Source organism: Pelodiscus sinensis, chromosome 10 (assembly GCF_052426305.1).
Source record: "Pelodiscus sinensis isolate ZL-2025 chromosome 10, ASM5242630v1, whole genome shotgun sequence".
NCBI classification, from domain to species: Eukaryota; Metazoa; Chordata; order Testudines; family Trionychidae; genus Pelodiscus; species Pelodiscus sinensis.
In genome coordinates, this window is record NC_143061.1 from 2,998,863 (window position 1) to 3,016,462 (window position 17,600).

At 51.7% G+C, this 17,600-nt stretch overlaps 1 protein-coding gene across 1 annotated transcript; it reads right to left on the bottom strand.

The window, feature by feature from the left end:
• Positions 1-228: 228 nt before the first annotated feature.
• CLDN16 (claudin 16) lies at positions 229-17,117 on the bottom strand. Its single transcript, XM_006137058.5, has 5 exons — positions 16,831-17,117; positions 9,048-9,150; positions 5,187-5,351; positions 2,901-3,092; positions 229-2,181 (listed from the first exon to the last, which is right to left on the bottom strand). Exons 1-5 carry the CDS (start codon positions 16,942-16,944, stop codon positions 2,045-2,047), a joined length of 711 nt encoding a protein of 236 aa, XP_006137120.3. The 5' UTR covers positions 16,945-17,117; the 3' UTR covers positions 229-2,044.
• Positions 17,118-17,600: the final 483 nt, after the last annotated feature.

The following is a 17,600-nucleotide window of genomic DNA, read 5'->3' on the forward strand; positions in this document are numbered from 1 at the left end:
AATAGGGTGGGGAAACACTATATCGATATCGATCTCTATATCGATATCGATATCTGTTTAATCAGCAAATTGTAGTACCATCTTCGGAATAAGAAAAATATATTATTTACATGGTTAACTGAGGGGGAGGAAAGTGAGGCGAGGGTGAAATATTATAATGGTTCAAACAAAATTGTTTTATTATAAAACCATTTTATTGAGCGTGCTGCAATTGGAAATCACTGTCAATTTACAGGGAAGGAAATAAACTAACCAGAGAGGATATTTACAAAACTATTTGTCGTGTTCCAGAAAGCACCTGTATCTGTACACCAAGGGGACGGACACTCAGCATGTGCCTGGAATCGAAGGGAGCCATTCCAATAGTCACGGGAAGTGCCTAGCACCTTGTCTAAATTGGGATAAAAAGTGCACCAACATATGCCAACTAATGAGCTCTAAAAGTCTTGTGTAGACTTAACATGTGTTAAACCAGGTGACTTAAACTTGGGGCTCCTGCCCATGAACTTCTGCTGCCAGCAACCGCGTTGACAATTGTGCTTTAACTTGCACTAGCTAGTTGCACGCACGCTTTAACTTGCGTAAGCTAATTTGTTAAAACCACAATTTCCCCCCGCAGTGAAGACAAGCCTAAATTCTAGCTCGTCCAAGTCCTATGTAAGGGCAGCAGAGTTTTCTGCTCAGTAAGAGAGCTTTGAATTGGATAAGGAGGTGTTTTGATTTAAAGGGAGTTCAGATCAAAGGGTTTTTTACAGTTGGTGATTCCAGCTCCTAATTAATAAGTTCATCATGAGCCAAGCCTGTTCTGCATCCTCACCCAATTTGTCCTTGTCCGACTTAGACCAGATCTGCACTAAAAGGGACCATCGAATCAAGATATGCCACTCCAGCTACTTTAATTACGTAGCTGGGTTGGTGCGCCTTGTTTCGCATTTCCCCACCGTCCCCCACAGCAAATGCTTCTGTCAGCTTCCCTTACTTCTTGCAGAAGCAGTAGTATCAGGCTGCTGCTAGGGGCGCCTCCTGAGTTCAATTTAGCGAGTCTTAACTAGACCCACTAAATCAAACTCCGGAAGATGGATCACAGCAGTAAGGGAATGGTTAAGCACTAAATTAGGATTTCCAGATCTGGGCAACTGGGAATCCCAGATAGGCTGACTGATTAGCTCCTCGATCGTTGGTGAAGAGGGTTGCATTTCACAGGGCAAAACGCCTCTGAACTTACTGTGTTTTCTCCAGCTGGTGATTTGTGGGCGAGCCCTAAGGCACAGACAGCAGGGGAGGGTGCAGGGTAGTACAGCCCGTTCCCTTCCGTGCTGATCTCTCGATGCTCTCAAGGAGAGAACACACCCACACCCTGTCTACATGGATTCCAGATGTCCACCTGGCCAGGCCCGTATTTCTCTCAGCAGAGGTCCCTATGCGTCGTCCCCTGGGTCTGCCAGCATCGTATGCATGGATTAGCTCTGTGGATTGTCTTCCTCGTACAGTTTTGGTTTCTCTATGTATCGTGTAGTTGCTCGTCCCTGCAAAGAACTGATTCCTTTCACCTCACAGTGAAGTCAGTGGGCCAAATTCTGATGTAGGCTGCACACAGCAAGAGGTAGGGAATTGAGCTGGTATTTTGCACCTCTCAGAATTCGACCCAGCGCGATTCCTGCATTTAGGATCCTGCCCGGAGGCTGATTTCTTGTTTTGTTGCCGATGATAATTTTATTTCAAGCTATCATGAGTGATCCCTCCAATTTTTTTTCCATCCATGGGTGGAATAAATTTTGTTACATGCACCGAGGCATGTGTGGATGTGCACCACCAGGATAATCACAGACTGGCAGTTGTGGGTGCCTGGCTAATCATTCGGGGGCCTTTGACTCTCTCCTGGGTGGATGCCCAAGAGCTCAGCTTACAGGGAGCGCTGGCCCTCAGAGAGACCAGTCTCCACCTCTCTGCGACTTGGCACCCTGCTCCCAAACCCTGGGGATCAGGCCTGTGAATAAGCAGTTCCAAACCAAAGCAGAGCGTGACTCACGCCCCTTCCTGCTCCTCACACCCGGGTGTCCATTGCGTACATTTTGGCGGTCGCTGTCCGAGACGCTGGACAGTACGTGTTCGCCATGGCCAGTCCAGGGGAATACGTCTTCCTCCAGGAATTAGAGGAGTAGAACCTCCCAGAGCCGACATCTATTGCCAAAGGGAAAGAAAGAAAAATCCATGAGCAATGACATGACCATTTCCACCCGCAAACACAGCACGATGAGGCTTCCGGTTTGGTAGTAACTGAAATAACAGCATTGCGCTCTGCTTAGACCTCCTCTTCCGTCCGAGGATCTCAAAGCACTGGACAATACTGGGGAGAGCATTACTCCCCCCGTTTCACAGGCCAAACACTGAGGCCGTCTTAGCCATCACTTATGGTGATGCTGGTGCGGAGCTGACGCGGGTTGTCAAGCCCTAGGATAATGGGAGCAGAACCTAGAAGGGCTGAGCTTCCCCCGCGAGAACACCTAGGCAAGGGGCTGTGGAGCCCTTGTTTTGTGCAGCCCGTGGGAAGGAGAAGAAGGAGGCAGAGACAAAACACAGCAGGCCTCTAGCAAACACAGGATGTACACATGCTCCGGTGACCGTAGGTAGCAGCATCTGGTAACCCCCGGGGAGCTATAGGGAATATGTGAAGGATTGTGGATCTTGGACCAAGCTGCTAAAGAGACACATCCCAGCAGCCAGACCCACACTGGTGTTCTCCGCGATGAATGGAAGGATTTAATAGACACACACAGCTGAGCCCGGCTCTCTGCCCCAGGCATATCTGCTACCCAGCATCCGGTTGCTGGGCGTGTGCGTAGCAGCACCCTAGAGATTAACTGTCTCGGCTGGGTTGAGTTGATGCTCTTGGGTCTTACCGCGGAAGAGATACATGCAGCAGGTGAGCAGAGCCCCGGATAAGAAGCAGCCCAGGGACCCAGCCATGCCAAGCCAACAGGACCAGCCAAACTTGTACTGGATGCCCAGAAAGACATTGTGTAGAACCAGGGAGGAGCGCTCCACGTACACCCCGAGGGCGTACCACACGGAGCCGATGAGGCCGGGGAAGCCTGCAGGGCAGGAGAGAAGAGCACCGGAGAGAGCAGTCAGACCAGGCAAGGTGAGTACGTGGATACCCAGGTCGGGCGTGTAGTCTGCCATCGCTTAATGCTGCTTACTGCTCCGTGGCTGTCCCAAGTGTACAAACGGGCAGTTCATCTCTACGGCTTTGCTTTCTCACACCTGCAATGGACGCTCCCGCGCTACCTAGCAGCACGCTTTGTCCGTCCCTACGGCGCTGCAGGGCTATTGGCTGGTTCTGAAGTTTTGGTGCAGTCAGGAGACAGCTTTCCACCTGGGAGAGCTCTAGCTAAAAGCGGGTGGTTTTGTGCGGAGGGGGAGGTGATAGACAGCTACGCAAAGCGTCCTCGTCGCCACCATTCCTTGCTCATCCACTGGTAGCTGATTGGGAGGCTTTGAATTTCAATAGTGCTCAGGCAAATATTGAATGTGAGCGTAAGAGCATCAGAACGGCCGGGCTGGGTCAGTCCAAAGGTCAATCCAGCCCAGCGTCGTGTCGGCCAATAGTGGCCGATGCCAGATGCCCCAGAGGGAGTGAACAAAACGGAATCATCAAGTGATCCCTCTCCTGTCCTTCATTACCAACTTCTGACAAACAGAGTCTAGGGACACCATCCCTACCCACCCTGGCTAATAACCTTTGATGGACCTAACCTCCAAGAATTTATCTAGTTCTTTATAAATGCTGTTAAAGTCCTGGCCTTCACAACCTCCTCTGGCAAGGAGTTCCACAGGTTGACTGTGTGTTGTGTGAAGAAATACTTCCTTTAGTTTGTTTTAAATCTGCTCCTATTCATTTCATTTGGTGACCCCTAGTGTTTGTTATGGGAACAAGTCAATAACTTTTCCTTATTCACTTTCTCCACACTGGTCATGATTTTATAGACCTATATTATATCTGCTCTTAGGGCATGTCTACACTAGGAAATTATTTCGAAATAAAACCTCCTGAAATAACTGTTTTGAAATAGCCTGTCCCCACTGCAAGGAAACCACAAAATTAGTCTGAGGAAGGCTCTCTGAATGTGGATACGCTACCTACCACCAGGCAGCACTGAGAAGTAATTACTTTGACTGGTTCTTGGGGGTAGTTATTTCGAAATAGCTGCAGCGGAGCATCCACACAACCGCTATTTCAAAAGAACAATTTCAAAATAAGCGTATTCCTCGTGGAAAGCAGGAGTCCAGATTTTGAAATAACCAGCCCCTTATTTCCAAATAAAGGGAGTTCTTTCCAAATAACTCCCTAGTGTGGAGCAGGGCTAGGTCTGCTCTTTTCTAAGCTGAAAAGTGAGTTCGTCTTTTTAATCTCTCTCCCTATAGCCGTTCCAATTCACGTCTGGAGGGAATCACAAGGAAATGTGCACCACATGCTATTCGCTGAAGTCTAAAACGCACAGGGTCATATCGAAGGGGATCTCTGAGCACATGAGAAGCGCATGTATTCATTAGCCTCTCACGACTGGCATTACTTAGGTAGACAGACCGATCCATTGGATCCAGGGTTGACAGCAGGTGGTCTTGAACCGGCGACCTTAGGGCGCTAAAGCCATGTGTCAGTACTGTATGAGCTAAAAGCCAAGTGGCTCTCAGCTGAGGCTCTACAGCAGACATCACTTTCCCTTGTGACTGGTCTCGCTGCTGCAACAGCTAGAGTAACATTGGCAGAGCTTTTATAATATTAGTAAATATCCAAATAAATCAAGTGAATTGTCCACACTGAGTCAGTGCTAGAACTTGGCACCTATTGATGCTAAGTATTTCTCCGGCACCGATCATGCTACTGTCAAAGAATCTCACGCTGTAATGTAGTTAGCCTCTCAGAATACCCCTGTTACAAGGCTCCAGGAGGGCACTGCTATGAGCCCCATTTTACAGATGGGAAACTGAGGCACAGAAAGGCTAAACGACTTGCCTGGAGTCGCAAAGGAACTCAGTGGTATATCAGGGAATTGAACTTGGTTCTCTGGCAGGTGACCTAACCATTGGACCATCCTTCCTCTCAGTACTACTCTCACTCCTTTGCACTATTCTTTTGTTTAAACCAAGCCACCCATGCTCATGTCCCGGCGCTGGACAAATACCTGCTACGAGCAACGTCACTCCAGACACGAGACAGATGCGCAGCTTGGCGGTGGGCTCCTCCGGGAGGAATTTAACACAGTCCAGTCCCAGGAGCAGGAAGGCAAATCCGAACCCAGCCAGGATGTCCGCCGTGATCATCATGGCTCTGGTCAGCACCAGCTTCACTGCAGGACAAGGCAGGGAGTTGTGGTGCAGTGAGGAAACACGGGACGGTTCAGAGAGAAGCAGATCCTGCCCCCCTCGCTCACACGGAGGGCGTGTCTTGCTCCCTGGGCAGCCCCATTGAGATCAAAGCAACCAAGGGAGCAGAAACCTTAATTTTGGGGATCCAGTGACAGCTGCACTTCCCAGCCATATTGAATCATAGGACCGGGCACTAGGAGTGCGGGGGTGCGGGAGCACCCCTGGGTTTTCCGTCTGCCACTCTGCATGCCAGGAGCTCTGCTGCTGGCCCCGTGCACCAGGGTCCAGGCTGCCACCCCATGTGCCAGGGGGCTCAGCTGCCAGCCTTACACCTGCCACCCTGCATGCTAGGGTGCTGCGCTGCCAAGCCCGCATCCAGGGTCCCGGCTGTCAGCCCTGCAAGCCGGGGCATTGTTCCTGGCTTCAGCTGGGACGGGGGTTGGATAGGGGGACTGGTTTTCAGGACCCTTCACTTTTAAAAATATCCCCACACCACTGTATTTAATTCCCCAAAGAAAATGGCTGTTGTGCTGCACTCTAAAATGAAGTCCCTCACGTCCACTTGAATGCTCATTATCCTTAGGGCAAGTCTATGCTACGGGGGCAGGTTGATCTAAGCAACACAATTTGAGTTGCGTTAGGAGCGTAACTCAAATTGACATAGCTTAGATCTATATACTGCAGGGTCCCCACCATACAGGGTCAACAGAAAAAACTCTCCCATCAACTCGCCTCATTTCCCTCATTCTGGTGGAGTCGACGGGAGAGCACTCGGCAGTTGATTAAGCGTGTCTACAGTAGACATGATAAATCAATCCCTGCTGGATCGATCATTGTCCCATTGGGCACATAGTGAAGACATGCCCTTTGTCTTGTTTGTATAATTTACATGAATAAAGAAAGCATCTCCCCCTCCCTCCCAATAGTGCCACATTCTCAATTAATCACATTGTACTATGGCTAATCTAACGATAGACCCTGCAAGGGTAAAGGAATGATTGGAAGGGGATGAGATACTGCTGCAAAGGTGACTTCTGTAGGCCATGCAGTATTCAAGTGTGGATGATCAAGGACATACCAATAAGGAACGATTTTTCACTGCCCTGGGCATGGCCAAGAAGATCTCAATAATGCCAAAAGCTGCTTCTAAAAAGGGTATTTGGTCCCACAGATTTGCTTTGGGCCCATCTGTAATGTTAAGGGGCTATTACCTAGCGCAGCAGTGTTTACATCATACTGTCCTGGCAAAAGAGAAATTCAATGGAAGAGAACATCTGGCTGCCTATTTTCTGGGGCCCAGGGCGATATTGAGAAAGAAATTTGGTGGTTTTGTTTTTTAGTTCCGTAGAATCCTAGAACTGGCGGGACCTCGTGAGGTCATCAGGTCCAGTCTCCAGCCTGCACGGCAGGACCCAGCACCGTCTAGGCCAAGATGGTTTGATTCAAACTTTTTTGGGGTGATGTGTATCACACAACTTTCAGAATAGAAGAAGAAAATAATAATGTTCCAAAACCACCGGTGCAGCCAGCTGTGGCTTCCAGCGAGGTTCTCCTGACAGACAGAGAAGGTGAAGCTGACCCTGTGCAGAGAGCACACCCCGTCTGTGCCTATCGAACAGTCTGTCTTCACTGCAGAGGGGGAACTGGAGTCACTCCGTTCCAGTTAGCCTCGCTCGAGTCAGAGCAGCCAGACTGTGAAATCCTGATTGAGCTGCTTGTGTCCACACTGGGGCTGGCTGAAAGGGTTCTGAGGCCACATCCCATAGGTCTGCCTCTTGCTAAGCCACTCTGTGAATTCTTTCCCAGTGAATTATGGGAGAATTTGTCCCGTGGGGACACATGTGGGAGTTGTGGGAAGGCACTGAGGGTGTGTCTAGACTACAGGGTTTTGTCGACAAAAGTGGCCTTTTGTCGACAAAACGATACCTGTGTCCACACTACCGCCACATTCTGTCGACAGTAAGTCGACAGAACGCGGAAGTTTTGTCGATGGCGGTAAACCTCGTTTTACGAGGAAGAATGCCTTTTTCAAAAATACTCTACTGAAAAAAGATGCTATTGCATGCAAACTGCGCTTTTTTCGAACGAGAGCGTCTACATTGTCTTTCGAAAAAGCGGCTTGCTTTTTCGACAGAACTTGTTGTAGTCTAGCTGCTCTTTTTTGATAGAGGTTTTGTCGACAGTATCTGTTGACAGAGCCTCTGTCGAAGAAGGCGTACAGTCTAGAGGTAGCCTGAAGGTCTAGCAGCACTTGAGTGGGACAAGCTGCACCAGCACCCCTTCTCCCAGGAATCCATGAAGCTGCCTCCTCGGGGAAGGGGTGCCATGGAGGGAAGGTGGGGCGATGGAGGGAAGGCATGGGGTTTGGGAACAGTAATGGAACCCCCCCCCCCCCCCGACTATACCCGCTAGGGTTCCTGGTTTGGATTGTGTAATTGCTTGGCCAGGGATGGCTCATAGACTGGGAGTTTAAACCTTGGAGGGGGGGGGAGGAAGCTTTTTGGGGTCAGAGGCCGCTGACCCACAGAAAAATCAGTCGGGGGCTGCACACAAGTGAGAAGCAAAACCAAAACGAAACCCCCTCACTGACATGACCCCCGACTGAGAAGCAGAAAGACGCTCCCCACGTTTCCTCGCACACCAAAGCCTAGGGGGGTCCACGGTAGTCGATTTTGTGTGCTCCAACCCCATGGAGGGGCAGTGGGGACTCCCCAGTGCTGGGGGAGGGGAAGCCCGCATCCGGTCCTCAGGCCTTAGGTTCTCCACCCCTGGTTTAAACCAGCCAAGACAGATGCCTATCCCGCCTCCTTTTGAAAGCCGCCAGCGAAGGAGGTTCAAACGGGAGAGCTTTACCTCATTGCGAGATGTAGCACTAATTTGGTACTCTTAAAAACCCAAAGATTTAAGGGCTTGTCAACACTGCAAAGTTAGCGAGTTACAGCTCGGGTGTCTCCCCTCACTCCAGTCCTGTCCACCAAGTCTGTTGTTTTCAAGTCGTCATTGTCAAGTCCAAGTCAAGTCTCGAGTCCCTAAGGTCACTTTCGAGTCAAGTCCCAAGTCGAGTCTCAAGTCTTAATTGAAAAAACGTCAAGTCACATTTGTACAAGCCATCAATATCGGCATTTTCAGACAATTTTGTCACCAAGTCGATTTAACAAAATCAGCAAGTCTCAAATCGAGTCTCAAGTCACAAACCGTGAACCCGAGTCGAGTCTCAAGTCAGTCACCTAGGAGACTTAAGTCGGACTTGAGTTCAAGTCGTGGGACTCGAGTCAACAACTCTGCTGTCCACACACAAGAACCCTCAGATTGAGTGCGATGGTGCTTTTAACTCAAGCCGGTTGACTCATTGCGGGGTTCACTCACATTTGACTGAAGAAAACTCACCAGCTGCTCACACGACTGCTCAGTCGTATGGACACAAGCTTTAGAGCAGGGCAGCTGCAGAGCAGCGGCTGCTGGCAGGACACCCAGATCTGAAGGAGTCCAGCTGATGGTGAAAGCCCCGGCATGCACAGGGCTGACAGCTCACAACCCCCCCTTAATAATCTTGTCCCCTCCTTCAAGGTCATGACCCCCGGATTAGATGACCTTGTGGTCCCGTTTAGCCCTATGGGTCTATGATTCTATTTTCTCTACCTCCATGGATTGTGATTGAAAATCGGAAGCCTACGTACGGGAGTGCTCGGCAAATATGGAGTCATACTCGTCACAGGTCTGAATCCCGTCGAAGACGTTGGTGACGCATTCCCACCACAGGCCGCGGCACTTCGTACTCACCTAGGAGTGAAAAAGAAGCGAGTGAGCGCACGCAAACCACACCACAGGGGTTAGAGGAGAGAGCTGCAGTGACCTCTCAGACAGCTAAGTCACTGGCAAAACTCCCACTGACCATCACCGCCGGCAGGTCTCCATCGCCGGCCAATCACTCAGGCGCACGGAGTCAGCGCACCAACACTGCTGCCCCTCGGTGTGTCTTGTTCTCAGAAGTTTGCCGTTTCCAGAATCGGGCCCCTGGCTGGTGGTTACCAACATGCCTGGAGCCTAGGTCCCTCGTACCTGAAAAGTCGCTTTGCAGCTCGGTTCTGCGGGACTGTTGTTTTAAACTAAGACAGGGCTGCCTGGAAAAGTGTCTCTAGCCAGCAGGAATTCGGGAGGGTAAAAAAGGCCCGTTGCTTGTGCTTTGGGGGTTTCCTCTTTCAAAATGAACGGAGTGGGAGTGAGAGCAGCTGGACTGACCTCCCCAGGGACCGTGGTCGTCTCCCGAGGGCCTGGACGGCGTCCTGCCCCCTGCCTTTTTACCCAGGGATGACAACAAAGACGGAGGCCATCTGCCCTCCAGGCCCCCTCGCCCCGGTCTCGGCAGAGCCTGCCTGTAAGACAGCGGGCACGGCCATCAGCCGCACAACCCCGGCATGGGGATAATTTAGGGTTTCACAGGAGTTAACGAACTGGGGCAGCAGGAACTAACTAAGCATAAGAAAGTCCCAGATTCCCAGCCCCCGAGCTTTGCGGCCCAGCCTTCCCTACGTCAATCTAATGCGGATGAGATTTTCGTTAGCACCATGCGTGTGCCCCCAGGAATTGAGCACCGCTTGGGTGTTCTTGGCAGTGATGGCATACACCCCGTGGAGGAGAACGGATGTTTGTGCCCCCTTGGAATCCAGTCTGCATTAGAGAAACCCAACCTCGCTTAACAAGAGGCTAACGCACAGAGGAAGGAATAGAACCCTAGAACTGGAAGGGATCTCGCGAGGTCACTGAGTCCAGTCCCCTGCCCTCACGGCAGGACCTAGTACCGTCTAGACCATCCCTGACAGGTGTCTGTCCAACCTGCTCTTACATATCTCCAGGGATGAAGATTCCACAACCCCCCTAGGCGATTTATTCCAGTGTTTGACAACCCTGACAAGCAGAAAGCTTTTCCTCATGTCCAACCTAAACCTCCCTTGCTGCAGTTTAAGCCCATTGCTTCTTGTCTTTTCCTCAGAGGCCACGGAGAACAATTTTTCTCCCTCCTCCTTGTAACACCCTTTTATATCCTCAATGGCCTGAAATTGCAGCAAGGGAGATTGAGGTTGGACATTAGGAAAAAACTTCCTACCTGCCAGGTTGGTTCAGCACTGGAATAAGTTGCCTGGGGGATGTTGTGGAATCTCCATCTCTAGAGATAGTTAAGAGCAGGTTGGACACACGCCTGTCAGGGATGTTCTAGATGGTGCTTGGTGCTGCCGTGAGGGTGGGGACTGGACTTAACGACTCGTGAGGTCCCTTCCAGTTCTAGTGTCCTGTGATTGCATACTTGAAGACCACTACCATGTCTCCTCTCCATCTTCTCTTTTCAAAACTAAACAAGTCCGATTCTTTCAGTCTTTTGTGTGTCACAGACAGAGACTAGGAGAGACGGAGGCAGCCACTCGACGAATTCATCCTGGGACCGTCATGCTCCCCAGTGTCGCCCTTGGATAGCTCTGTCCGCCGAATGTAGAGCCTGGAGAAAACACACCCTAACGTGCCAAACTCCACCCTGGGCCTGAAGCCAGCCCCGCGCCTTTGGTTAACCCAACAGAGATCAGCCACAGCCTGGCTGCCCCCCACCTCTCCTCCTCCGGCATCCAGACAGCGAGGGCAGGGCCCAAGCACCACAGAAGCAGAGGTGCTGGGGTAACCCACCTACGCAGGTGTCCCATGGGGTGGCATTGAGACAACTTACAGAGAGAGAGAATGAGTTCGCCCTACAGCCATTAGCTCAAGCAGTAGTTCAGGGGTGGGCAAATATCGGCCCACTGGGCTAGCCCCGCCCACCGCTGTATTTACCCGCGCCCCCCAGGTAGGGGGATCGCTGCTCCCAGTGGCTGTGGGTCGCCGATCCTGCTCGGTGAGAGCTGTGACTGCCCCTACCGTGGACGCGCAGGTAAATATAGCGGCAGTGGCCCACCGGGGCTATCCCCAGTGAACCGCGGCCGTTTTACTGTCCAGCCCTGGGGCGGAGGCTCACACACTAGGCTCCAGAGGTCTGAGGTTCAGTTCCGCCGGCCGGCGTTACTCTGGAACTAGGGGGAGGGGGGGCTGCTGCACCCCCTGGCTTGAAGTGGTTTCCAGCAGAGCCAGGAGTTAGTTTGGTTCAATGGCTGTCAGCCCCCCCATGTGACAAACGGCTCTAGCCCCTCGGTATGAGGGAGACACGTCTCTTCCCCCAAGGGGCCTCTCCTGTCTGCCCCCCCGACTCTACCACCGCCCCCTCCACATTCAGCTCTCTGCTCCAGAGCCTGCAATGCCAGGAAGGAGCCATCTAGACCCAGCAAGGGTCTAATGCAGGGCAGGGCGATAATTTTCTCAGGGGGGCCACTTAGTGAATTTTGCTACGTGGTCACAGGCCGGCTCCCCTCCCCTGGAAGGGGTGGGGCCTGGGGCGGAAGGGGCGTGGCCTCCTCCCAGAGTTGTCTGGGCTGGAGACTTTGAATTAAAAACACAGCAAAGGCCTCCCGGCTCCGCCACTACCCGGTTGCCTGGCAGCCGGCCGGGGTTGCTGTGACGATTTCAAAAAAGGGTGTCACAAGGCGGAGGGAGAAAACTTGTTCATCTTGGCCTCTGAGGATAGAACAAGAAGCAATGGGCTTAAACTGCAGCAAGGGAGGTTTAGGTTGGACATTAGGAAAAAGTTCCTAACTGTCAGGGTGGTCAGACACTGGAATAAGTTGCCCAGGGAGGTTGTGGAATCTCCATCCCTGGAGATATTTAAGAGCAGGTTAGAGAAATGTCTATCAGGGATGGTCTAGACAGCACTGGGTCCTGCCGTGAGGGCAGGGGACTGGACTCGATGACTCGCGAGGTCCCTTCCAGTCCTAGTGTTCTATGATTCTATGAAAGTCTCGCTGCTGCAGACGGTGCCAGGGTAGCACCGTGACTGGGAGTCACAAACCATTGATAGGATCCAGCTGCCTGGAAATTCAGCAGCTCGGGCAGTGGGATATAACTAGAAAGCGGCCAGATGCAGCCCGCAAGCTGGATCAGTGTTAGGATCTGGCCCCCCGGCCGCATCTTGCCCAGTCCTGGTCTAATGGTGTGGGCCTGTGCTATCCGTGCGCTGCTCCAGTTTTATGCTGATCTCGCTTGGTGAATCTCCTTGACTCTAGCATTCTCCCCCGACCTCTCCTGTGTTGTTTGTCTCTTTCAGCTTCTTTGTTCGATTGCTCCTGTCTAGGTCCTGCCCCGGCTGTCGTCATATCAGTCCCCGAGCGCCGCCCGGCTCAATCAAGAGAAGGACAACGGCAACTTCTGCCTTCAGGGCAAGGCTGGGCGCTCCTTCCACGTCTGCACAGACCCTGGCCAATGGGATCCTGGTTCTGCGGCAACAGCTCGGTTCCTCTGGCCCAGTGGACATTTCTACAGGAAGAGAGGACTGCACAGCAAGACAGAGCCTCCCTTGGGGGCCAGGCCAAGACTTCCCCACCGCTTGCAAGGAGCATTTCTGTGACCTATCTTCCCTAAAACCCCCCAGAAATGCAGGGCTCCAGATCCAGAGAGCATTTGGGAAATGACAGCACAAACCACTCCTCTGGAGAGGAGAGAACACACACACAGCAGGCGTCGCCGAATGCACGCCTGGAAGGCTCTGAGTCTACCTCTAGACTGCATCCTTAATGAAGCTGGGATTTAAATACCCCTTGCCTCATTAGCATAAACATGGCCGCTGCTTTTTTTCGAAACAGAGGGTTTTTTTAAAAAAAGGCAGTCTAGAGACGCGGATCTGCCGAAAACAAAGCCTTTTTCGACAGATCCTGTATTCCTCAAAAAACGAGGTTTACAGGATCTGTCGGAAAAGACTTGATTTTCAACAGATCCGCATCTAGACTGCCAGGGGGGGTTTTCAAAAAAACTCCATTTAGAAAAAAAGCAGCAGCCATGTTTATGCTAATGAGGTGCGGGATATTTAAATCCCAGCTTCATTAGCAATTTCCATGTGCCTAATCTACATCTTTCTGTCGACAGAGAAGTGTAGTCTAGACACACCCAGGGTATGTCTACACTACCCTCCTAGTTCGAACTAGGAGGGTAATGTAGGCATACCGCACTTGCTAATGAAGCCCGGGATTTGAATTTCCCGGGCTTCATTAGCATAAGCGGGGAGCCGCCATTTTTAAATCCCCGCTGCTTCGAACCCCGTGTAGCGCGGCTACACGGGGCTCGAACTAGGTAGTTCGGACTAGGGTGCCTATTCCGAACTACCGTTACTCCTCGTGAAACGAGGTGTACCGGTAGTTCGGAATAGGCACCCTAGTCCGAACTACCTAGTTCGAGCCCCGTGTAGCCGCGCTACACGGGGTTCGAAGCAGCGGGGATTTAAAAATGGCGGCTCCCCGCTTATGCTAATGAAGCCCGGGAAATTCAAATCCCGGGCTTCATTAGCAAGTGCGGTATGCCTACATTACCCCGCTAGTTCGAACTAGCGGGGTAGTGTAGACATACCCCCAGAGTGCCGTGGTACGTGGGTAGAAGAACCTTATAGAATACAATACAAGTTGAACCTCTCTAGTCCGGCACCCTCGGGACCTGACTGGTGCTGGATTAGAGAGGTCAGTATTATCCAGCAGCATGACCCACACTTCCACTGCTTGCTGGGCTCTTAGAAGACATTTAGGGGAGAATTAGAGCTAAATAACAGCACAGAACATTGAGAGCCAGGCCTGGGGACGGTAACAAACTTTATGGGACCATGGGAAACTTGGCCACACCCATGAAAAGTGGACATCTGGCTAACTCAAATCATGCCGGACCACGGATGTCGCTGGACCAGAGAGTGCCGGACTACAGAAGTTCAGCCTGTAGGAACGTGAAATAATAATTTCTAACCTGGCTGCCATCGGCGAGGGACGACGTGCCCCGAAAATGCTTTCCCCGGCACAGTTTCCAGGCCCGGAGAGTGCAGAGCCGCATTCAGACTTACCCGTCATCGGGTCACGCTCCCTTTTCTGAAAAGAGGGCTGTGAAGTGAATGGAGCGGCTCTCCAGCTCACGGCCCTGCCGTGGTCCCCTGCCACGGGCACTGCTATTGCAACCATGCCACCTACATAGCCATGCCCACGCCGAAGGAAATCTAACCCCGGCTCAGGCTAACAGCTCTAGGATTCACACCGAAAACGCAGCTCTTCTGGCTGCAGACCGAAAGCTGCCTGGCTGATTCCTTGTCACCCGCTGGAACCAGGAGCAATGGCAGGTCTTGAGTTCCCAGGCAATTGATCATTTACCTGCCAAGGCAAATAGCTCATTAGGGGACTTCAGAAGCTCACTCTCTCAGGTATTAACGCCGGGGGCGCTTTGCTGCGTGGTTTGGCATTCACGCTCAGGGCCAGGACGTGCGAACAGCGGCTGCCAATCGCCCGGCTCCGTGTTAATGGAGCACTGAGGTGAAACCCCTGTGGAGGGCGAAGACAAGGTGAAAAAGCCTTTTGTCCCTGGGGTTGTTTTGTGCAGAATGAGTTCGGCTCTTTGAGAAACAAATAGCGAGGTGCAGCACGGTGGGGAGCCACTCGATGTATTTAGGGACACAACTGTAAACAGCTGGATTCTCAGCTGCTCTGATCAGCCATCTCCTCGTTGTCTTAGATGCTTTTTAAGCCTCATCAAGTTCAAGCCATCAGCCGCTGGAAGCAGGCAGAGGCAAAGCTGCCGATGACTTCAGATTTCCCACATCTGCTGGCAGTAAATGTAAAGCCATAGACTGAAAAGCCAGGACTAGCACCTGAGTTGGTGTAGGGAGACTACATCCATTTACACCTGCCGGGCAGGTGTCCTTAAATGCGCGTAATACTTAGACATGCTGAGCGTTCTCAGTTCCTTGCTTTTTGCAGTACACATCTATGAGCACCAGCCCCAAAGAATCTAGGCTTGGCAGCTTGGATTTACTTTGTTAGGGCAAATTCTGACCCTGCTCAGCTGATTAGCAGAGCGCTCATGGCTGCCGACCGCCAGTAATATGTGTTCCTATTGGTGGTACGCATTTTCACATGCCATGGTGCACATCAAAAAATTTATTCTGCACATGAATGAAAAAAATGTAGCGGAAACATTGGTAGTGACCCTTTCATCGCTTGGTGTGGGCCCTCACATCAGGGCTACGTCTAGACTGGCTTGATTTTCCGCAAATGCTTTTAACTGAAAAGTTTTCCGTTAAAAGCATTTGTAGAAAAGAGCATCTAGATTGGCACGAACGCTTTTCTGCAAAAGCACTTTTTGCGGAAAAGCGTCCGTGGCCAATCTAGACACGGCTTTTGCGCAAAAAAGCCCCGATGGCCATTTTCGCGATCGGGGCTTTTTTGCGCAAAACAAATCTGAGCTGTCTACACTGGCCCTTCTGCGCAAAAGCTTTGCGCAAAAGGGACTTTTGCCCGAACGGCAGCAGCACAGTATTTCCGCAAGAAGCACTGATTTCTTACATGAGATCGTCAGTGTTCTTGCGGAAATTCAAGCGGCCAGTGTAGACAGCTGGCAAGTTTTTTGCTTTTGCGGAAAAACTTGCCAGTCTAGACACAGCCCCCAGGTGTATTATGACTGGGGACAGCATGGTGGGAGGCCGGGGTGCCTTAGTAAAGTACTTGTGACTGGTTTTTGAGACTGCTTTTCTAGAATGCTAATCTATGTAAATAGCAAAGGGGGAAATTTTTAAGTCTCTGAACTAAAAGCCGACCTTTGCATTCCCCTGACGTTGTGCTCACCCCAGATTTCTCATCGGAAAGCCATGCAGTTCAGAGGTACACCCTTCGGACATTTTCCTCCACAGGGATCTAGAATTCACAAAGCCAGCAGAAAATAACCTGTCCAGGGTGTCCATGTTGACTGGAAAGGCAGGGCCAAATTGCTGTTACTTTGGGGCAAATCCAGAGTACTGCGGTTAAAGCCAACGGGGTTATTCTGCGTTTACACCGCTGGCACTGAAAACGGAGTGCGGGCTTTCAAGTTTGCCGCAGCAACCAATGTGCTAGATAGAGCCAGTGCCCCCTCCTCTGATCTTGGGTGAAAAGCAAGGAGTGACTTTGGAAAGTCTCAGAAAGTTGATGCTGGCAGAAGCGACCTATCGCCTCGTCTCACTCCATTTTCTTGGCAGGCTCGGGGTGTAAGATTCCTGAGCAACCGGGCAGCGTGTTTCGCCACGGACAAATCGGACTGCAGCGGCATGTGGCAGCCTGTTCTGGGAGAATCCATCTGTGACCGGCTTTACACTGAGCTGAGCTTACAACTGGTCCGTTGAACTAACCCCAGCCTTTTGTGATCGATGGAGCTTCCTCCATCAGCCTGGCCTCTGAGTGGCTTGTACTGTATCCCCCTCACCCTGCGGGGCGTTTTCGCCTCCCAGGGGCTGTGGTTTTTCACTGTTTGTCCCCAAGAAGCAAGCCTGTCCCCTCTGGTTTCCAAAGGACCCTTCCCCTTGGAGCCTACGGCTCACCCTCATGTCGACCTTACCTCCAGGGAGTCGTCAGCATTCACCATCCAGCAGTCTGTCCAGGTGGCTGCTATCAAAAACCCGGCCGAGAAGAAGGCGAAGAAACACGCAACGTACTGGAGAAGATGCTGCATCGCAACAAGTGTTCAGCACGGATGGGGGAGGGAGGGACATAAATAACAACACGTCCCGGGAGCCTCTGAGCTCACTGCTCCTGTCTCTCCATGGCCAGTGAGTGAGGTTCCCTTTTCTTTTCTAAGCACGAATGCTCAGCTGGACCAAACCGATTGCTGCTGCCAGACCAACGCACGCCAGCTGCCACTGAAGGAGGGTCAGAGAGGTCATTGCAAGCAACTGAGCTTGCAGCCAATCAGAGTCACTCCCTTAAAACTCGGGAGGACTGGGCGGAAGCAACTCAAGTTATGCAGAACATGCACACGGGCAATTAAAGTGTCCCCAGCGCTCCTGGAATGGTGGCCGGGGTTTGGCCAAAGTGCTGCTTTTCTATGAGCGAGGGGAAGGGGGAGAATCCAAGAATCACAGAACACTAGAACTGGAAGGGACCTCGAGAGGGCATCGAGTCCAGTCCCCTGCCCTCACGGCGGGACCAAGCACCATCTAGACCCTCCCTGACAGGTGTCTGTCCAACCTGCTCTTCAATATCTCCAGAGATGGAGATTCCACAACCTCCCTGGGCAATTGATTCCAGTGTTTCACCACCCGGACAGGCAGGAAGTTTTTCCTCATGTCCAACCTAAGGAAGAGGAATCAACTTTTAGGCTTCAGGATA